Raw genomic sequence first — 24353 nt, 5'->3', positions numbered from 1 at the left:
TAATAGAATAACAACATATGCTATCCCTACCCCTTAATTTTGAGCTACAAAATGCACCATTTTCAGTCATTTTTGCCAAATTTAGCCCTTTATAGAAAAAGTTCTGGTATTAAAAATTTTGTTACATGTAATATTTTGCATATCAACAGAGAAAGGGTTGTTCTTTCTAAATTAGGCAGAAAAATGGGGGGTCCGGGTGCTTACTTTTTTGTCCCATTTGAATATTTGTTATTTTTCAGTATTTTCGGGTAAAAAATAAATGTGCTCAAATAACCATTAAATGTAAAAATAAAGAGACAAAAGTGTATCATATCACACATTTATGCTCAATATCTTAATGACCACGAACCCAGTAAAGATTTACAGCAAAAATTAGCTCGATACAGCTAAAAATACTGGCGCAGTGATGATTTAAGTAAACACAATTTCAGTAAAAAATGGTAAAACTGTGGCTCTACTCAAAGCGAAAAAAGACACAATTTCAAAATGGCCGCCAAATGGGCCATTTCTTAAAATCCCCATATAAAAAAATCCACTAAAATAGAAATGTAATTTTTTGACAAAATTTTCAACTGGTAACTTCCTACAGATACTGATAGATTTTATTTGAAAACCTCATAACTTCTTTGATCTAGGCCTATATCGAAACGAGACTTCAACGGGACAGAAACCTCAGAAGAATACAACCTTAATTTTAATTTCTCAGGAGTTTCATGACTGTAAACAGTTACTATTGATATATTGGTACATCAGAGATTTTGATTGTATACTACTCTTAGATCTCTGAGTACATTAATAATAAAGTTTGTTGAACAAAAATTACGTATTATATAAGGGTACAATGTTTCCTAAAACACATTGTATCATATTATTTTACAAAAAAAAAACAACACCAATGAGTTTTCCCCATTGCATTTAATACAGGCCTATTATATTAAGAATTATATTTGATGCTACAAAAATTATCTTCACATAATGTGAACGTTCATTCTCCACTAATTTGCATGTTTTCAGAAATGAAAACATAAAATATGAAAATTGAAAACAAAGTTCTTATGTATTGTCATTTGTTTGGCAAATATCTCTACTTTTTAAATCCAAAAGGGCTGGCTCTTATCTTTACTCAAAGAAAAGTTATAATTGTTACAGCCAACCATCATAATTTGGTAAAGAACAGATACGTGACTTTGTTAAAATGAACTAAATTGAGGTTTGTCATTAGAAATGCCACAAAATATACATTTTAACTGAATTTTTGCTTTAGTTTTGGACTTTTCTTTCCATTCAAAGCCATTTGTCCGTCTCAAAAGCAACTTGTCTTTATCAATTGCAGTTATGAAAAGTTCATTTGTGAATATTGGTTTGTATGATTCATAAGTGTGTTCGAATAGTTTCATATAAAAATAGTACCAAAGTATTTTGTTTTTATATTTTTCCTTATTATCAAACTGTACCTTTATCTGCATCAGTACATGTCAGTAATTTTGTATTTGTACAAATCACAAATTACTCTATAGAACATTAAAATCCTGCTTTAAACAGTAACGTATATGTTACAACATACTTAATATATGACTGTAGAAATCTGACAGGATTATTGTGTTTTTTCTATTTCATAAATTCGTCAAAATGCATCAAAGAAAACGTACTTATCAGCGGTTTCACTTCTCTGCAATACTTTAGATGATTTTTGCCTAAATTAGCAGCGATAACGTATCTGTTCTCTTGGTATAGGTCTTTATGAAGTATTAGAAAATAAACGAATTCAATAACACGAATCTGCTTCAAAACTTGTAGTCAAAACTACAACATCGAAATTATCAAACGATAGATCAAAACTACTGAGTGGCGTCGATGAAGGGATGATTATGTTTGTACCATATTGGTAACGTATCTGTCTACACCGATTCCCATTGACTGCGAATGGTTTCGGCGACCCGTTCTTGTCATTTAATTGGGAAAAAAAACGACTCGCAAGGCTGACAGGTAGATGTGATAACTCAGGATAAACAGTTCGTCTAATATTATTGGCCAACGAAACCTCACTTGTCCTTTGTTGATGTTTTGTGACATGAGGAAAAGGAATAATTCATTGTCATTGTCCTCGCCTTCCTTCACCTGAGAAACGTATCAGTCTCCGTCATACTTGATTGCCACAAACAACCCTAAACTTACATTTTCTGACCATATCTAGTCTGAAACAAATTGCTACAAATGAAACCAAGTTCACTCAAATTAAGGTTTACGTACAAAAGTACAGATCCGTTACCAAATATGACAGGTACGTTACCAAATAAACAGATACGTTATTTCATGTTTATATATCACATTACCGTATCATTAGTATAACAAACATTCTAACAATATCTGGCTATAAAATGTATTTGAATTAGTCGATGTAACAGTATTTTTATTGGTTTTACACTAAATATTAGAGTTAACGGTACATCTTTCATCAAACAGATACGTGATCTTTTATACCAGATACGTTACTATTTTGATATGTGATTTATACATTTAACAATTAATTATATACCTAATAGCTTAATCAATACAGCTAACTAGTGTTAGGAATCACGTGATTATTATCAGAAATGTATATATATGTTACTATGTACAGGTATATACTAAAGGAAAGTAAAGGTTTTTCTTATTTCGAGTTTCCCAACACTGGCAACACAACGAATCTTCCCGCTTGTAAACTATTGACAAACTCTCGGACACTTGCCACGTGGTTAAGCTAATTTCAAATGTTTTATGACAAGCGTGAGAATTTCTGTCGATATGGGTATTTTTCCATAACGTATCTGTCGGTAACGTACTGACCGACACTAACCCCTCTCATCATTTAAATGACACCGTGTGACTTGTCGACCAAACCACAAACATTGTAACACTTAGTATTATATACTTTTCAAACTGTGATGTGAATTTATCTCTGTGGGAAAGTGGCATCTTAGGTAATCAAGTACATAGTAGTAACGTATCTGTTGATGTCGTTGCGTAACATGTATATTTTCAAGATTAGATCGCACCTGTCCATTTAATTGTTAATGGATGTGTCCTTGTCATAAAGGTAAAAGTTAGTATACATATTAAAGTTCATTATCACGAAAAAAACGTGGACATTTAATAATACATTAATTGTGTACATGATTTTATTTGTTTGTAACGTATCTGCCAACATAGTTTGTGACAATGATAAAATGAGTTATATAAAAAATATCTAAGCATTTTGTGTGCCAATACTTGTCTATTCTCATTGCGTATGCTAATATCTATGATATGATAGAAAAAAATGTAACATTTACCCATTTCCTTAGTCACAGTTGATTTACGAAATACATTATAGCTTAAGAGGACAGTCGAAATTCGTCACGAGAGCCATATTTAATGTGATGATGAGAAAAATCTTAATTGGTCAGAGGAACAACACTTGATTATTTTCGAAGATCAATCAATATATTTTACGTGTGAAACAAACATGATATACAAACATGGTTTTTAAGTCCCGATATTGATAGAGGACACTTAATAATGGAATTTGTACATTTAGTGGAGAATGAAAGTGAAGATAATTTTTTGTAGCTTCAAATATAATTTCAAGGGGAAGTAACTATACGATTGTAGATCTTTTGTATTGGAGGTAAATTTGTAAGGACCAAAATATGTAGACTGGTTCCCTTCCCTTAGTTCTCTACTCTCCGCCAGGCTGCGCTCCGCTCACTAGGGACCGGTAGCGGGTAACCATGATGATTTTTTTTGATTGGTCAATCTACATATCCGGTTCGCTGGCATCACTTTTTTTAGGCGTGGGAAACCCCTTTACGCACGAAGCGACGGATCTTAACGTAAAGAATAAATAATTTATTTGAACGATATATATAAACAAAAGTAAATAAGATCTTAAGTTTTGAAATCATTTCGTGCTAACAGAGTTTAGAGTGTTCATAGGAACGACGTTAATGACGTTATTTTCTCTTAACGGAAGTAGCCGTCTCCATGATGACATATCATGCGCGGAAATGATGCGCACTACTCTGGAGTTGGAATTCCCACTCAAGATGGCTACTCGCTACCGGTCCTCAGTGAAGCGTACGCAAGGGAGGTAACTGAGGCGGGAACCAGTCTACAACTTGTACATAGACTGGTTCCCTTCCCTTAGTTACCTCCCTTGCGTACGCTTCACTAGTGAGCGGAGCGCAGCCTGGTGGAGAGTAGAGAACTAAGGGAAGGTAAATTTGTAAGGACCAAAATATGCGCCAACCGCAGACTGCATGTGTAAACAACGAGAGGAAAACTGAAGTAATTCAACCAAAATAACGACTGTCAGCAAGGGATTGTCGGTATTTAAGGATGAACACATCTCAAATGTCAAAATGTTCTTATATAACACTTCAGTTATAATGATTTAACTCGGGAGTAAAGTAACATGCTAGATAGGCATTAGCCCGACTCTAATCCCTATTGAGATTCCTCCTCTAGACTCTTTTATATTCGGACGTTTGATAGATGTCTCTCGTCGGACGAGAGACATCTATCAAACGTCCGAATATAAAAGAGTCTAGAGGAGGAATCTCAATAGGGATTAGCCCGACTCCAGCTCCTGTCTACATTAATGATGATAATGTATATTGTATCACAGTATAAAAAATACCCCTATATAGTATATAGGGGTATTTTTTTTTATACATGTATACTATATATTATTGACAGAACGTCAAACTCCTGTGATTGTATATAGATCTCTACAGTAGCCCCCATCAACATTAGTGTCGTTAAACATGTACATTATGTATATCCACCCCTGGACTATCTCACTAGAGACAGCAGAACAGAACAGGTACTACAGTTCTATTGAAGTTTTTTGCAGGCCTGTGATTGATCAGATTTTTTTCTCCTGAATTAACTGGCAACTGCCTTCAGTTTTACTAGAGATATTCAAAGCAACGCAGTGAATAACTGTGTACCGTTATACAATTTCGTTGATGTACATCAAAGGAAAATAGTACATTAAAGAAAATATATTATGTGTGTCTGCTATTTTCTCCAGTTTTAAAAGGAGATGTAGTCCAGGGAAAGAACAAATATACGTATCCGACATATTAAACATTTCCGCAGGGTATGAAATAATGCCCATGTGTCGTAGTGGAGCACTGCCTCGGAAAATCACTTAAATTTTTGGGCACAATTTTTAATACTTTGTTGTAGGTTTCCAATCATTTTAAGCATATACATACATTAATATATCATTTTTTGTCGAAAACAAACATACAATCTGGTTGGTAAATTTTGACATACGTCAGTGAAATAACTTACAACTGTAGCTATACTAGTGTTCCTTATTGATTTATTGTTAAGAGTTGGCAGCTACATTATATATAGGTCATATTATCGCTAATATACACAAAGGGGAATAAATGTATAATTCCTTTTGATTAATTGCTGGAGCCACAAAATAATGTTTCTATAAATAGGGGTGTGGGTACACCATAGATTCTTACTCCTGGTAAAATTTCAGATGATGTATGATTTGGGCTGATTATAATAGCTATATAGGTACAGAAGGAAGCTCTGATACCATGTCAGAGGAGACAACTTGTGATGACAAATACAACCTCCAAAGAAAAATATTTGTGGGGAATATCAGCTACAGGGTGAGTGTCCTTTGATCTGCTCTTTCTCACATCACTGTGCTGCTTAAATGATCATACAAATGATTTAGTACCTTTTTTAAATGTGTTTAATATAAAATACTTTGTATACCTACATGTAACCAGAATTATGTAGCTGGACAGAAACAGAGTTATCCATCCTTTACAAGGGTGATCGTAACAAAACTCAAAAAGAAATAACCCTGTCCTGGGATATAATTCTTGATATATCCATCTGGAGAGGGCCAGTAAACTTGTGCATTACTGTGACACATATCATTTTTCATAGAAGTTTAATAGTAGTATGATAAATCATGATACTGCAAATGTACCATTTTGAAATTGAAAAATAAAATTAAGATAGTCATTTTTAACCAAATTGGGTAGCTCTTCTAATACTTCTGTATTATATAACATAAAAATACATGTCTCTTTTACATACTTGTATCTCTTTCATTTCTGTTTTAATAGGTATAAACACTCCCATAGTGTACTAGTTGCACTGCAGTGGTGAGATCATGATAGTAAATGTTAAAATAATGTTGTATTCAAATTGAAGGCCATCCTAGTACCAGATAGGGTAATGTGAAACTAGGACAGACATAGAACAGTTCTGAGATTCTAAGGTTAAGTCCATGGGAAAAGTATGGTACTGAAGCATGTGTTTTATTGTATGCTAGGTGAAACAGCATCAATTGGAAAAACACTTCAGTCAGTTTGGAACTGTGGATTACTGTTACCTTGTCAAAGATCACCTGAAGAAATGGTCCCGGGGGTAGGTACATAGGTACATACAATGTATATATATTTATGATGTTTTGTTGATAAATATATTGTTCCGAAGTAGGTGTAGAATGGATCCCTAGGGTAGGTATATATTTTACCTTGTTATTCTCCTATAAATTAGTTTCTATATAAACTCTATTGACAAAAATTCCAGTAAATTAACCGTTCCTTCAAGCATTCCAAAGAACTGTTAAAATTGACTGTTAAAATGTGCTGTGGGACTGGAGTGACGCGCGTACGCCACACCTACAATTCGTGACGTCAATGCATTGTTTTGAGTCAATGGGTATAACGAAACAGTTATTGACTGGGTTTTCGGGCAAAAGATGATTTGTTTGACTCTCACACAAACTGTTGCACTCGGCCTTCGGCTTCAGGCAACAGTTTGTCTTCGGGTCCAACAAATCATCTATTGCCCTCAACCCCAGTCAGGGGAGGGGGGGGGACACTGCATTGCATCTTTCTTGAAACATATATTTAGAAAGTTTTTTCTTTATTTTGGAAAATATTTACAAAAGAATAGGAAAATACAGCCAAATTTCTCAAGAGGAAAGGGCCTTTATTTGGCCTCAAATGTAACTAAAAAAATCGCTGAGTAGGTATATCATACTGAGAGTAGGTTGGTGTACATGCAGACCTTGGATATAGATATGGTCTCAAAGGTAATTCTTTTACACCATCTTTATTGGTACCATGAGGAGGGAGTTATAATGGTTAGGTAATAGTGAGGAGGGGGAGGGCATCCCCTAGGAATAGTCTTGGGGGATAATTACACTATGCAGTCCATAAGCCAGAGATATAGAAATAGTCCTTTGGGTACTGAATTTTTCTAGAATGTGAATGTAAAATAGAAATACTAGAGACATCTCTCAAGATTGTTCCCAAAGCGTCGGTTATGTGTTTGGTAATCAAACATCTTTTAGTTGAAAATTCTGAACAAGCATTTACATATGATCATCATGATTATAAATGCATAATTTTAGAGGAGAGAGGAAAATAATAAAAAGACGAAAAGCTGAATCAGGTGTTAACTACACGTATAATGATATTTATTTTTGCAGTATTGCCTTTGTAACATTCAAAGACAAGGAGGGAATGACCAGAGCACTGGAAGCAGCTAATGAGGAACTTGTGATAGATGGACGGTCTGCATCACTGCTTTCTCAGTTTTCAGAAACTAAAATTAGTATTAATAATAATACCGTAATCTCTTTAATAGTTTGTTGTAAGTGTCTAAATGAAGTGTTGAAGTCACCTTTTAACCCTAACCAAAATGAAATGTCAGCTTTTTGATATTCTGATAATTTTATCTCACAATATATGTTTCCATAATTTATCATTCAATGGTTTACATGTTGAAAAACCCCAATATAATTATATAGGAACAGTTTATCCTATTACTAAAATCATATTCAATTTGGTTTGATTATACAGTTTAGTAATTATGTCACAGGCAACTGCCAGGGTTTTAGGTCTAAGGTTTTATTCCTGTTTTAGACAGATGCGTGTGGCTCCTGCAGAGGAATCCAAGCGAGTGTCCTACACAGAGGGTGTCAATCGACAGCTTCCACCTCCTTCTGCACAGGATCACACTGAAAATGACGCTGGGGATTTTCGATGTTCTCAACAGGTAACAAAGATATTAATTAATTATTTATTCTACTTCAATTAGCTGAATGTATTTATATATGATATGAAAACATTGACATCAGTAATTACAGTCAAATATTTTTGACAAGAGGGGTACTTTTATGTCCTTACCATGTTGAAATAGAGAGGGTCTCATCATATCTCTCCATAATATTTTCATCAAACCATGCATGCATAATAAGCATGATCTCTTGCCCTGTATGTCTCTTTTATGTTTTATTGTAAACATACTTATTTAATGGGGGTCAAATTTCAGCGCAAATTCATAAAACTGTAAATTATGATTTATTAGCAGGGATATAATTCAGCATAATTCGATGGTTCAATAGTGTAAATACACTTTTACAAAATTTAGCACTGTAGATAAATTAACACCTGTATATGAATAAGCACTTTTATATTAAAGACATTGTGAAAATCGTTTAAACAAAACTTTTGTTAAAAATTTTCAATCAGTTGTCTCAAAACAAATTTCCAACTATAACTTTTCAAATGTTTATATTACTGTAACAGTTATTGAATGCTACATTTAGATACTTGATCTGCCCTCCTCCATAGGATCACAAACCAGAACCTGACATGACTACCCTGGAACTCGATGAGTGTGGAGCATGCGAGATTGAACGTCTTTATGATGACAGCCTCATTCTCATCTTCTCCTTTCTGTCAATCAAAGAACGCATTCGCATTGAAAGAGTTTGTAAAAAATGGCGCCACCTGGCCAAGAAGTCCTGGAGTCGACAATACAAGCTTCAGTTTCATAACATGTTCCAAGGTTTTATGAAAGGTATGTTATCTTAAATAAGATTATAAGAAACATTATATTAGGTTGATTTTTATTTTTTGTTTCTTGCAATAAAGATGACAATATTTTTGTTTCTTAGGAAATTAATTTGCCTCATGAAAAATTACTTATTAGTTATTTGATTATGGTATATTTTTAAAGTGTTTTTTAAAAAAAAAATAAGAAAGAAGAATGAAAAAAAAAATGAGTGAAATGTATTACCTTGTATAGAATACAATACATGTAGATATGTACGAGTTTATCAATGGTTTCTGCTCCTGGTCAACATAGAGCAGTGAGTTGATTGGCTCACCTATTTTCAAAATACTATGGATACTAGTAAGGGATCCTGTTATTTCAGTATGATAGCACTATAAAGTAGACAAGGTTTTCTTGTTACCACAAGGAGACACATCGCTGATATTTTAAACTGTGTAAAGGAAACACATCGTCCAGATACATAATTGTGTCCCTCAATCATAACAGAGTGGTGTTATTCTGTGTTTACAGGTCTGACCGATTCCATCCTAAACAGTCTGTTACTTCGGTGTGGTGTGTATCTGCGGGCGCTGGATCTCTCAGCTTCATCCAAACTACTCACCGACTTATGTGCAGACAGTATTGGTTAGTGTTTTTAATTCTGGTATTCCTAGTATTTATTACGACATTTTGATTTGAAGATTTTATTAGTTTAAGATCCTATTAACAGCCAGGGTCATGTAAGGAAGTGCCAAGTTTGTTGGTGGAGGAAAGCCGGAGTACCTGGAGAAAAACCATCAACCAGCAATCAGTACCTGGCAACTGCTCCACTTGGGATTTGAACTTGTGACCCACAGGCGGGTGACCTGTGCTAATATGTTGAGACACCTTAACAATCGGCCATTGCGGCCCCAAAGTACAAAATCAATTACAGTTTAGTGATTCACAATGTAACAATATGTGTATTAATGGAGTCTGCACAGTGTGCAATGTCGAAAGTATCACAGGAAAATATGTGCAGTCATTGCATTATTGATCAATATAAAACTTACAGAACAATTTTGAAAGAGTGCTCGTATTACATTTATGCATATTTAAGAACTTAAGTGCATGAATGATTGGGAATAGAAATTAATACTGAAATATTGAAACATTTCAATGTCCTAATGGTTGTCTTTGTGTCAGGTGTCCAATGTCTTAACCTAGTTATCTTTGTTACACAGGTGTCATTGTTCCTAACCTGGTTATCTTTGTTATACAGGTGTCAATTGTTGTAACTGATTATCTTTGTTACACAGGTGTCATTTTTCCTAACCTGGTTATCTTTGTTGTACAGGTGTCAATTGTTGTAACTGATTATCTTTGTTACACAGGTGTCATTTTTCCTAACCTGGTTATCTTTGTTGTACAGGTGTCAATTGTTGTAACTGATTATCTTTGTTACACAGGTGTCATTTTTCCTAACCAGGTTATCTTTGTTATTCATGTGTTAATTGTCCTAACCTGGTTATTATCTTTGTAATATTACAGGTGCCAACTGTCCTAACTTGATTGCCTTTGTAATATACATGTAGGTGCTAATTGTCCTAACCTGGTTATCTATGTTGTATATGTGTCATTTTTCCTAACCTGATTATCTTTATTATACAGGTGCTAATTGTCCTAACTTGAATATTATCTTTGTAACACAGGTGCTAATTGTCCTAACTTGACTGTGATTAATGTGTCGGGAGTAAATGTCACTGATGTCTCATTGAGAACCATAGCTCAGGCCTGTCCTAAACTCAAGGTATTTACTGCAATTATTGCAGCCCTTGTTTTGTTCAAATATTTCCTTTTGCAAGTTTTGGCTCATTACTATGGAACACTGGTTTGATTTACCTTGACAGAAATTCCATGAGCCTTGAGAACTCGAGGATGTATACATAATAACAAATAATATAGCTGTATATTGATAATCTGCATTGATAAAGAAAAACATTTCTTTTTCATTTTTCCCATTTTCTCCAATTATCACTTAGCATAGACGTCACCTTGATATCAACTTTTATTGTCTAGTTCGTGTCTAAATAAATTTAATGCTGTGTTGTTTTCTTTTGATGCTTTTATACTGTTTAGGGTTTTTTGCCCTTTTCTATTGTAAATGTGAAATTTACAAAATGTTTTATATGCATTGTTTGACAGGACTTTGTCCAGCAAAGCAGTTTCTATGTAGGTGACAAAGGGTAAGTAAAATTCATTAAACATTACATCTGATTGATTTTGGGTCAGCTCACTGTGACTGAGAAACATTTACTCTCAATTAATATCTATAGACAATAGCTTGGTCTGATTGGTCACATCATACTGCCTTGTGTTGGCTAGATATAGTAATTTTATTCTGGGAGATGAGCAAGTTATTTAATTTTGACTCCTCTTGCTTCCAAACAACCTCAAATTAATGACGTCTATGTCTTTGAGTTAACCAAATTCAAATTAATGATGAACAACTCTAAGTATACTTAAATATCCATATCATAAGATGATTTAAATGTACGAGGAAAGTATAACATACTTAACCTTCAGTACTTTGATATGCAGGTTGACATGGCTTTTCCAAGGCTGTGCATCTCTTGAACGTGTAGATTTAGAAAGTAATGCCAGGATAATAGGAGATGTAAGTATACAAGTTCAGCTGATTATCATAAATGTTAACTATGTATAGAAGTATGTACAAGGCTAATTGTAAGTAAAAATTGGCATATTATAAACTGTATTAAAAGAATTCCATATCAGATCAAGATGATTTAAGAAATACTGAAACACAACAGTACCATTTTATAAAGCCTGCATGACTAGGATCAATTTTAAAAACTAAACTAAAGACCTTAAGCCAGTATGCTTCTACCTACCTATTCTACCTAAATCTCAACTTAACAAGGAAGAGGACTTTTCAGATGGATGTCATTATTTAGGATAAACATTTAGCAGTATAGCATACATAGCAACACTCACCTCATGTGTCATGTCCAAGTCATATTGTGCTCATAATACTGAACATATATGTATACATTTACCAATACCAATTATGAATAAGATTTTATCATATCAGATGAATAACAAGCAGATAATGATTATAGATGCTCCACCGCTGACAAATGGTGTTTTTTATCCATCAAAAACAGGAAGGGACAAATTAGAATTTTTCTTCAGTTACAAAAATTACTTACTTTACACCATTACTACCATTGAAAAGTTTGAGCTTCTCAGTTTGAGCTTTTCATTTTACTTCAAGATAAAAATATTAAAAATAATTAATTGCATCCCGAAAAAATTCTGTGTCAGTATGTCCTTTATGGAATGACATACTGATTGCACATGCACCAAAAGCAAAATAAATTATCTTATATTATTTTTTGTGTTAATTATAATTGTTCAAATGATGAATATGAGGTTTATGCTATGTCAGCCGTGGAGCATCTTTAGTTCAAGCATCAATTTTTTGTAAGATTTCTTTGATATTGACACATGTATATATGCAGATGATGATCAACTCTGAATCTATGTGTTCTTATAATTTGTATGTTGATTTCTGGAAATTTACTTTGTAGTGTTTCCATTCTGTGCCAACAACACTGAAGTTCCTCAACCTTACTCACTGTACAAAGGTTAGTACTAAACAATAATTCTATTTTGGTCATGTAAAACTGTTCACTATTGTTTTCTAATTGTAACAGGGTTCTAGAAATGGATCTGGCTTACTAGGCATAATTCTCAACTTGCCAAGCTGAAGATTATGTCTCTTATGAATAATTGACTCTTATGAATAATTGAATAATTGAATCAATCTTAATCTTGAATTGGTCATAACTATGTATTTTTAAACAGCTTACAGATTTGGGAATAAGGAAGATTTGTCTGCGATGTAAACACCTAACAGAGTTATATATCAGTCACTGTAAATCTCTGACTGATCAGAGCCTCGTCAACATTACACAGGTAAACATATATGGCATTATAGAGCAATGTTGTTAAGGAATTAAGGAAATTTTAAGACTAACTGATCATAAGTCATGCAGTGACAGTGGATCACATGCAGATCAAGGACTTAATTATGTTAGAGCTAGGTCGAGGTATTCTGTCATCATCTTTCATGATCGTAGCATGAAAAGATTGTAATTTGTAATTTATGAACATCATCCCCTCATTTCTAATATTAAAGGGTGTTGCCTGGAAGCATAAAGGTTGTTCAAATATTTCAATTTGCGCAATGTATATTAATTTTATCACAACTTGCCTGTGGTTGAGTCTAATACCCTGTTGGGTCATGATCAGTTATTTAGCAATCGATTCTAGTTTGTATTGTTGTGTTCTTGTGTGATTTGTCCAAACAATGAAATAGAAGACATTGAAGTATTGTTACCCATCACTGTTTGCATGATCCAGTCTTGCAAAATTGCCTTCTTATCTTTTGATTTTTGTATAGATCGAGGCAGAAGTGTTTGTCTAAGATATATTTAGTGTGTTTCTTCTTTTCTTTCAGAATCTTAAAAGGTTAAAAGTCTTTAATTTGGAAGGCAGTTACTCACAAAGTAAGCATTATATAAAGTAAACATCTTGCTGATCATGATGTGAGGATGATAAGGTTTCACACATGAAAAAAGAACCCATATTTTAGCATGGATTTTAGAATTTTGATATTTCCAAGAAACCAATATTTACATTTGGTTTGTACTTTGATTACCAGTTGATGTACATGTTGTGTACAATCACTTTTATTTAGCATCTGAATGTTATATTTTTTCGTTGTTTTGTTTGAATTTTCTTTCAGTTACACCATTAGGTTTGAAGAAGATTGAACAGTTGGTTTGTCTGGTGAGTACAGTGTTTATGAGACCAGTACAGAACCTAGCTGTCTTCAAGATACAGTAAACTGTATCAATATGGTATACTTTATCATGAAGACAGCCAGGTGATGCACTGAGTGACTGTTAGTTTTAACCTTTAATTGACCTATAAATCAAAGAAACAGCTTTTCTAATATTAATCCAGTGTTTAACAGCTGCAATACTGTATACTTGTTAAATTTTGAATGTGTACAATTTCAAAATTTACTGTTTGGAATGTATTTGTGAGGTTTATTTTCGCAAATTATCTTTCTAGCAATTGAAGGCGCCATTCATGCGCAAAATTTACCAACTATACAGTAAGCTACATGTTTATTTTTAATTATATACATCAGGTAAAGGTCAAGGTCAACCAGTAGTAACCGTTTGAAAATATAAAGATTTCTGCTGACCATCTTTAAATAACCAGGCTGTAAATAGGACTTTAAGCAATTAAACAATTTAAAGCAAATAAAATAAACAAACTAGTGTAAAAACTTTTGTAATTTGCACATTTTTTCTGTGCAAAAATAAAATTTGAAGTTAGGGGTGCGCAAATTAAATTGACAGAGGAGATTTTAAAAAAATTCAGGGAAAAAGTCTGTTCATTCTGAGGGACTGACGAATGAATGTTGAGGTACTGCTCTGTTTATGGTAACCTTTTTATATGATAAAAGTAGCTAGTAATAACCATTTTAAAAATGAAAAGATTTCTGCTGACAATCCTTAAATACCAAGGCTGTAAATAGGACTTTAGGCAATTAAATAATTTAAAGCAAATAAAATAAACAAACCAGATCTAAATTAAAGAACTATTAGGCTATGAAATGATCAAAATTTTGGCTCCAGGCTCATGAAACAATCTTAGACTTAAGTTTAGATTTAGCAAATCAGAAATTATGTAACTTTTTGTTATGTCATCTTTGATTACCGTATTTCACAGCAAATAAAACCCCTCCCTCAAATAAGACCCCCCACCTATTTTGACACATTTTCAGACTTAGGGGGGATGTCTGCAAATAAAAACCCCCACCTATTTTTCAGTTTACTGGATGATGAATTTCAGCAATGGAGTAATTAAAAATATCACCAAAATGACTTTGTATCGGAACTTTTTTTTGTTTATTTTATCGGCATAGAAAAATCACGTAGTAAAGAACTAGTACTGTTTGTGTGCTTGTTATTTTTGTCATTAACTTCAAGTTAATTCACGGGTGATTTAATTATCAATAACTACGAAATGTGAACAGTGCTTATATTTAATTGGAGGCTATTTTCAACAAAATACGTCGATATATGTTTCCATGAACACTTCAACACGTTTTAGTGTTCGTACGGCTTGTCATTTTTTACATGAATCAGCAAAGATATTCGTCATTGATGCAGATTGTTTCTGCACTCGTGGATTCTAACTCAATACAATCATTACCTAAAACATCTACTTATGGCAATTGATTCACGTGTTTACTAAGACGGAGATGTAGTTGTGATCATAAACAATAACCTAATTTGAATATTTCAAAATAACAATACGATTATTTAAACTTCTAGATTAAAATGACATTGCTTATGATGCTGTTTCTTCGTTTTGATTCATTGGTGAATGTCCGCGTGACTCTTGCAAAAATGTGCGTTTCCTTTCAGACTTACGTTACAACTGCCCTAATATTGTTTAACAAATTATATTTTAATTTGTCATAACATTTGATTTAATTTTACTCATGCGTCTTCATTATTATTATAAATACTTGAATATCTTGCTATTACCCATCTGTCATACGACTTACAACGATGACAGGACATTAAAAAATCCAAGATGGCGACCTCATAGATTGATGTTATCAGGCGGGTTGTCCGCAAATAAGACCCCCCACCACTTTTGACCTTTATTTCTTCTCTGGGAGGGGGGTCTTATTTGCGGTGAAATACGGTAGCTACGTCTGAAATTAAGACACTTTTGGACTTAAAAAGTTTGTTTCATGATCCTGAGGCCTGATCTGTGTTTTTACCCTGTAGGAGGAAGTGAGCTTTGCCCAGAACTCTGCAGTTGATGATGAAGTTTTAACACAATGTGCTGTAGGCTGTCCTAACCTCACGTAAGTCTATGTAATTCTTCATAATAGACTTTCTCACCATTTAATTAGGAAGGAGCATCAACTAAAATTATAGTATATTTTGCAGAAGTATTGAGTATGCATGTTCAATTCATAATGGGACCAACATAAGGGATTAACATAAGGGAAATCTGTTAATAAAAAATAGAATAAAAGTTTTAATTAATAGCATGTCTGATGAATTATATCCATATTTCAGTTGTGTAGATGTGTCTGCCTGTTACCAACATGTTACTGATCGTGGTATACAGGCCTTAACACGATGTTCTGATCTGTTAAATCTCAACATCAGCTACCTCTCACATGTAAGTCTTAATTTCTTTTCCAATACTCTACTCTATGTATAGGTGTCAAATGTATCACAATTCTCAAATGACTCTTCCCGCCAGGCAAAGGGTCATAAATTAACGAAGTAACAAACACAGATGAATGAATGCCATACTCATTAAAAGGAATGGTCATGACCTAATTCAGGTTCAGGGTCCCAGGATTTTCAGTCTTGTCAAATTACTTCTTTCAGATACGGTAACAGAAAAAGACAAAATGAACTAGTACCTTATAATTGCTGATCAATAAAGCATTTTTAATAGCAATTAGTTTGTTCAAATTAATAATCAAGATAACTGTCAATGTCAATGCAGCTATTTTAATATACAGTATGTCAGTGTCTTCTATAACTCTGAATACTTTTTTTGCTTTTTTTTTTTTTTTGGAGCTTGGAGAAATATTTGTGGCTAATTCCAAGAAAAACCAGTTACGCTGATGTTTTATAGGACCTTCAGTGTTTTATAATGATGGCTCCATAACAATAATGAGAGCCATTAAAGTTTCTACACTCTGAACATATTACACAATTATATCATTGGAGTCTTATCAAAGCCCAATTTGTCACAATCAATGTGTCACATCTTCATATTTCAAACAAAGATCAATATGATTTTAAGCAGGTAATTTATGCTTACAGCTTATTGTAAGTAACTTGAGCTTAAATAATGATTATATCTTATTACTATTGGTTGCATTAAAGCCTGTCGCTTCGTGCTTTAGGTGAGTGATAGCTGTGTGGAGGCTCTAGCTATGTCTGGGAAGTTACGGACACTGGTGGCCCGTGTCTGCTCTGGGATAACAGATCAAGGTAACTCCACAAAGTGCTAACCTCGTCAACAGTTCAGTACTAAATTGAACTTTATCTAAAGTGACCTGATGATATTTTGTGTTTATTAGGAATTTTACATTAGCATACATGCATTTCAAGTAAAGTAAAAATCCTCATTTGTTACTGAAAAGTACTTTGACACATTGAATTTCACAAGAGATCATCATTTAAATTATTTGATATGGGCATAATCTAATAAAATATCTTAAATGAAACTGATTCATGTGGTTTGTAGATGTCTGGAGTTCGGCCAAATAAAGTTAAATGAACAACGGGGAAAATAGTGGAAAAACTTCTTTAATGTACAAATAAATGGTAAATCTGTAAAAAATCAGAAAATAAATATTCTGTTTAGTCGAAATGTAAGTAAATAATACAGATGTGAATTCCTGTTGAATGATACTTGATCACCATGCACTTTACCTGCCTTATCGTTTACAGTAAGAGTATATAATCATGTTCAATATTCAATTCTACATTCATTCAATCATGTTAAGTTAGCATTGCTAACCATTGATTACTCACTGCCTTTTCAGCGATGTTGACCTTTGCTGAGCTTTGTAATGACCTTGAACTTGCTGACCTAAGTGGAAACTTTGACATCAGTAATCTCAGTGTGGAGAGGTTTATTGCTACACATACTTGGGAAGATTCCAAACCTCTCACCCTGGTCCTCGGGGGTATGTGTACAGATGTACCAATCTCTTCTGTTTTAGACAGATCTAAAATTAAACAAAATTGTATCAAATATTAAAATTATTAATTTTATACCCAATAGATGTCCTGAGCATGACGCATTCATTCTTCATGTTCTCTTGGTTTTTCCAAAATATAGACATTCTCCTTTGCATGTTTGGCACTTTTGTATTTGAAATCAGTTGGAATTATAGCCAGTTCTGACAAATGGATATAAGCTTTCAATATTTTGGAAGATTCTATTTCTTAAGCAATTCGCTGATATTTGTATACACTGCCATCCAAAAGTTTTGTTACAACTCTCTAATTTCTGTAAAACTAGTTTTAACAAAATTATTGTGTATAGAATATTTTCTGTCTTTTTTTAAATTATGTAAAAGAAGATCTAACACAAATAATTTTCTTAATTAAGTCCCAAATTAGGATTATAATAAGTCTCCATATGACTCCCTTTGAAGAAGGGACTTGTTAAATTTGGGATTTGATGAGGACTTTGTTGTTTTAGGTAGAAAAATGATTGTTTCAATTTAAGTTGCTTTCTCAATATTACCAATTTACCTTCATGATGGTGTTTGACCTACATAAGAAGCATCACTATATATATTTATTCTCTTAATCAAATCCATTTTCTTTTAAGCTGTGAAGTCAAAGTGCATTTTAAATTTATACTTCTCTCTTCATTCTAAGAACACCTTTTGTCATTCTCTGTTAATGTAATTTTTATCGCTGACAGAATGCTCTGATTACATATCGTAGGTACGTCTGTGGAGAATGAACACCTTGATACAACTGGAAGTAGCATCACACTGAACATGTACAACCTCTCACTTCCTCACCTAAAGGCAGACAGGGAAATCATGCTACGGCCAGGTAAGAATCACACTGAACATGTAAAACCTTTCACTTCCTCACCTAAAGGCAGACAGGGAAATCATGCTACGGCCAGGTAAGAATCACACTGAACATGTACAACCTCTCACTTCCTCACCTAAAGGCAGACAGGGAAATCATGCTACGACCAGGTAAGGACCACACTGAACATGTACAACCTCTCACTTCCTCACCTAAAGGCAGACAGGGAAATCATGCTACGGCCAGGTAAGAATCACACTGAACATGTACAACCTCTCACTTCCTCACCTAAAGGCAGACAGGGAAATCATGCTACGACCAGGTAAGGACCACACTGAACATGTACAACCTCTCACTTCCTCACCTAAAGGCAGACAGGGAAATCATGCTACAACCAGGTAAGGACCACACTGAACATGTACAACCTCTCACTTCCTCACCTAAAGGCAGACAGGGAAATCATGCTACGGCCAGGTAAGAATCACACTGAACATGTACAACCTCTCACTTCCTCACCTACATTGTAAAGGCAGACAGGGAAATCATGCTACGGCAAGGTAAAAATCACACTGAACATGTACAACCTCTCACTTCCTCACCTAAAGGCAGACAGGGAAATCATCCTACGGCTAGGTAAGAATCACGCTGAACATGTACAACCTCTCACTTCCTAACCTAAAGGCAGACAGGGAAATCATGCTTCGGCCAGGTAAGAATCACACTGAACATGTACAACCTCTCAATTCCTCACCTAAAGGCAGACAGGGAAATCATGCTACGACCAGGTAAGGACCACACTGAACATGTACAACCTCTCACTTCCTCACCTAAAGGCAGACAGGGAAATCATGCTACGGCCAGGTAAGAATCACACTGAACATGTACAACCTCTCACTTCCTCACCTACATTGTAAAGGCAGACAGGGAAATCATGCTACGGCAAGGTAAAAATCACACTGAACGTGTACAACCTCTCACTTCCTCACCTAAAGGCAGACAGGGAAATCATGCTACGGTCAGGTAAGAATCACACTCAACATGTACAACCTCTCACTTCCTTACCTAAAGGCAGACAGGGAAATCATGCTACGACCAGGTAAGAATCACGCTGAACATGTACAACCTCTCACTTCCTCACCTAAAGGCAGACAGGGAAATCATGCTACGGTCAGGTAAGAATCACACTGAACATGTACAACCTCTCACTTCCTCACCTAAAGGCAGACAGGGAAACCATCCTACGGCTAGGTAAGAATCACGCTGAACATGTACAACCTCTCACTTCCTAACCTAAAGGCAGACAGGGAAATCATGCTTCGGCCAGGTAAGAATCACACTGAACATGTACAACCTCTCAATTCCTCACCTAAAGGCAGACAGGGATATCATGCTACGGCCAGGTAAGAATCACACTGAACATGTACAACCTCTCAATTCCTCACCTAAAGGCAGACAGGGAAATCATGCTACGGCCAGGTAAGAATCACACTGAACATGTACAACCTCTCACTTCCTCACCTAAAGGCAGACAGGGAAATCATGCTACGGCCAGGTAAGAATCTCACTGAACATGTACAACCTCTCACTTCCTCACCTAAAGGCAGACAGGGATATCATGCTACGGCCAGGTAAGAATCACACTGAACATGTACAACCTCTCACTTCCTCACCTAAAGGCAGACAGGGAAATCATGCTACGGCCAGGTAAGAATCACACTGAACATGTACAACCTCTCACTTCCTCACCTACATTGTAAAGGCAGACAGGGAAATCATGCTACGGCAAGGTAAAAATCACACTGAACGTGTACAACCTCTCACTTCCTCACCTAAAGGCAGACAGGGAAATCATGCTACGGTCAGGTAAGAATCACACTGAACATGTACAACCTCTCACTTCCTTACCTAAAGGCAGACAGGGAAATCATGCTACGACCAGGTAAGAATCACGCTGAACATGTACAACCTCTCACTTCCTCACCTAAAGGCAGACAGGGAAATCATGCTATGGCCAGGTAAGAATCACACTGAACATGTACAACCTCTCACTTCCTCACCTAAAGGCAGCCAGGGAAATCATGCTACGGCTAGGTAAGAATCACGCTGAACATGTACAACCTCTCACTTCCTAACCTAAAGGCAGACAGGGAAATCATGCTTCGGCCAGGTAAGAAGCACACTGAACATGTACAACCTCTCACTTCCTCACCTAAAGGCAGACAGGGAAATCATGCTACGACCAGGTAAGAATCACACTGAACATGTACAACCTCTCACTTCCTCACCTAAAGGCAGACAGGGAAATCATGCTACGACCAGGTAAGAATCACACTGAACATGTACAACCTCTCACTTCCTCACCTAAAGGCAGACAGGGAAATCATGCTACGGCCAGGTAAGAATCACACTGAACATGTACAACCTCTCACTTCCTCACTTAAAGGCCGACAGGGAAATCATGCTACGACCAGGTAAGAATCACACTGAACATGTTCAACCTCTCACTTCCTCACCTAAAGGCAGACAGGGAAATCATGCTACGGCCAGGTAAAAAATCACACTGAACGTGTACAACCTCTCACTTCCTCACCTAAAGGCAGATAGGGAAATCATGCTACGACCAGGTAAGAATCACACTGAACATGTACAACCTCTCACTTCCTCACCTAAAGGCAGACAGGGAAATCATGCTACGGTCAGGTAAGAATCACACTGAACATGTACAACCTCTCACTTCCTTACCTAAAGGCAGACAGGAAAATCATGTAACGATCATGTAAGGACCATATTGAGCATACTTACTTAACCCCATCAATAGACCATCTTAAAGACGCCTTCATCACACTTTTTTCTGAATTGTGCTACTCCATACCATTTTAACTGTTCCCTTCTCATCTTCGTGTCTGTGTGTCGTCTCCAACCCTTTCCGGGCCGACCTCTCCATCTCGTTCATTGTGGAATTTTAGGTCAGGACTTGCTGTTTAGTGCTAAACGTCGGTTTTCTCATGGTATGTCCAATCTAGTCCCATTCCTACGCTTAATCTGGTTTGCAACTTGTTCCTGTCTCACATGCTCCCACAAATCTTCATTTCTGATCTTCTCTGGCCATCAGATGATGTAAAGTCACCTCAAACAGGTTTTGTTGGATCTCATTAGATTTTCTTTGAGTGTTGCTTCCATATATAAAATGAGAGTAAAATATAAGAATCTGGGTTTTTGTGCAGATCTCACTTGACGCCCAAACACTCTTCACCATAGCGAAAGCAGATTTTGCATAACCAATCCTGGCTGCAGCATCCCCTTCATTTCCTCCTTGTCAGCACTTCCCAAGTAGCAAACTCAATCTACTTTCTTGATTGGCTCCCTGTTCACAGTGACTGGTGTGCTTACAGTGATGTTTATTTTTTTCAGTTCGGCTTTTCTTCTTATTTTTCTAAGCCAATTCCAAGTTGATATGACCTCAAAACCATTGTGCATTTACAACCTCTATTTCAGCCATCAGTACCATTAGACAGCAATAGGAATTTTTCAATAACATGACGATTTATTAAAAAAAATATCGGACATAATCACATGTGAACAGCTATGATAGAAACAGTGAAGAAATGCGTATACAAAATAAGAATAGATACATAGACGCAAACATCAAGAATTATGTGTAAATCTTTCTCTAATCGCACGAGATATTTTTCAAATTTTATTTACTGTTACAGCTGACGGTAGCAGTGAGGAGGAGGAGGAATGGGAGGGGGAGGCCGTGTCATCAGAGATCAAACATTACCAGTCTGTCATGGCTGCTGGTGCTGAAATCACGTCGGACACAGAATGGGATGATTATGAATTGGAAGGATTAGAGTGTGATGACTACCTGATCGGAGACGATCCGCTCGAAGAGGAGAGATGGTCTATGTCTTGAATTTCATTGTCACTACTAAAGGAAAAAGGTAATTTTTCAAATTCCCTACCACCTCTAAATAAAGAAGGTTCATCATTCCTACCCTATTTATGAAGGAAGAGGATTTAACTTCTGTAGGAACAAGGATTTAATATTGTACAAGCATAGGAGTATGCTTTGAACAGGAATAACCGATGTATACGTTAACTACATGTATGAATTGAGGACTGATTGATAGCTAGATTGTGAGACACAATGAAAGACGAAATGGTTTGAATTTTGGCATTGTTATCCCTCCAAATGTAACTGGCCATTGGTGATTATCGGTACTGGATTACATGTACCAAATTGAATGTATATGTGGTGAATTGTTATTATTCTATAACACAGGGATCGTTGGTGGGTGGAAGACCGTGCTTCTGGAGACGTCTGAACAGAACGAGAGGTTTAAGATAATCTGGGAAAGATGTTCAACACGAATAGATTCTCTCTGCACACCTGAGAGATGTTTGGGAGAAGAAACATCTTTGTGAATCTTTTGTTTAAAGGCAATCGATAATGGTTTCATTTAATGTTTTGATATCAGAACTTGCTATAAATAAACATTAAACTATGTCCAGAATGACACGAATGTGTACATTTTTTAGTTCTTTATATTGGATCACTTCATAAGAATGTTGATAATCGCATAAATTAATAGTTCGCTTTGAAGTTGACGATCTTGATTTGTTTATCAAGCGACTGCTAATTACATGTAGGTTAGAAGAGTGTGTGTGTGTCGATATCGCTCATCTAAGATATACGATAGGGTACATGTAAGGCAAAGCCATCATTACTATATGTATAAATTAAGTGTAAAATGTCTCGTCATTGATAACCAAAACAATATTAGAATAAACATTGCCTGCCTTAGCTACTTTCTGAAACGACCCGTCTTATTCCCCTTAACGAAAATTAGTATATAATTATATATCTGTATCAAGCGACTGTCACTGTGTCACATGCAATCATATCCTCTCTCTCTATATAAAACAAAGCCAGTGAACCTGTAGGGCTTCCACTAAAACACATTCAGGCAAGATGAAAGGGCAATGGCCTGATTATATGCACAAGAAGGCCTTATCGTTGACACAAATAAATACTAGCTATGGACATGGAGGAGGAATTCAGACTGTTTTGATGATGAATAGAAAATGGATGTAAGATAATAAAAAATTGTCCTCTTGTTCCCTAACGATACACTCGTCTTCTGGGCCAAGATTTTAATTCTGTTTCGAGAAGAATATTACAAACCAAACGTAAATAAAATCCTTCTAGTTGTAAAATTACTCCTAATGGTCCGTTTTTCCACGGATGTTTCAGACTAAATTTGGTAGTAATATCAGGTGTCGTTCATTTATAAAAGAATATAAACGGTCATTGTTGCTATTCTTAATATTGGTACTTATTGAAATAAAATGATATCAATTTCTACTCCATCGAGTGATATACAAATCTTCAAATATTTAATATTTTTACTACTATACGTAAATCTACTTAGTTTTGAATATTAAATTATATATTCATGTGCATTCACAGATATACATAATACCAGAAACATATACCAGAGATCAGCAGATGTTCCCCTGTATGATAATACGGTGTATCAATATTAAATTCCTCAACAATAATTATATAAGTACAAAAAAGAAGGGAAAATTTAATATGCATTAAACTTTTAGTTATTTTCAAATTACATGGGCAAATTTTGAATAATATTTTGATTCATATAAAAGAAAATCCACTTCCGGTTTTGAAATTGCTTATGTTCATGCTTGCAAAAATCATATTTAAACATCATATCAGACTATGATATTATTAATATATTATTTAATGTGTATTTATGGGAAAATGACATATTTAAAATAATATACATTTTAACT

General features: G+C 35.1%; 1 protein-coding gene across 11 annotated transcripts; it reads left to right on the top strand.

Annotated features, from left to right (window-relative positions):
- The first annotated feature begins 4235 nt into the window (after positions 1-4235).
- LOC138332005 (putative RNA-binding protein EEED8.10) lies at positions 4236-23058 on the top strand. 11 transcript variants are annotated; one of them, XM_069279938.1, is made up of 21 exons: positions 4236-4305; positions 5522-5657; positions 6335-6429; positions 7502-7585; positions 7938-8070; positions 8649-8877; positions 9385-9498; positions 10545-10642; positions 11038-11078; positions 11434-11509; positions 12444-12500; positions 12721-12831; positions 13376-13424; positions 13664-13707; positions 15735-15814; positions 16032-16137; positions 16880-16967; positions 17525-17668; positions 18441-18554; positions 22250-22480; positions 22822-23058. In XM_069279938.1, exons 2-20 carry the CDS (start codon positions 5529-5531, stop codon positions 22450-22452), a joined length of 1995 nt encoding a protein of 664 aa, XP_069136039.1. In that variant the 5' UTR covers positions 4236-4305; positions 5522-5528; the 3' UTR covers positions 22453-22480; positions 22822-23058. The 11 variants fall into 11 exon arrangements, with proteins under 11 accessions (XP_069136039.1, XP_069136048.1, XP_069136094.1 ...); XM_069279947.1 differs by having other exon boundaries at positions 4237-4346; positions 5552-5657; XM_069279921.1 differs by having other exon boundaries at positions 4244-4346.
- Positions 23059-24353: the final 1295 nt, after the last annotated feature.

Source organism: Argopecten irradians, chromosome 1 (genome assembly GCF_041381155.1).
Source record: "Argopecten irradians isolate NY chromosome 1, Ai_NY, whole genome shotgun sequence".
Lineage (NCBI taxonomy): Eukaryota > Metazoa > Mollusca > Bivalvia > Pectinida > Pectinidae > Argopecten > Argopecten irradians.
The sequence above is the reverse complement of the archived record's forward strand: the minus strand, read 5'-3'. Positions and strand labels throughout refer to the sequence as shown.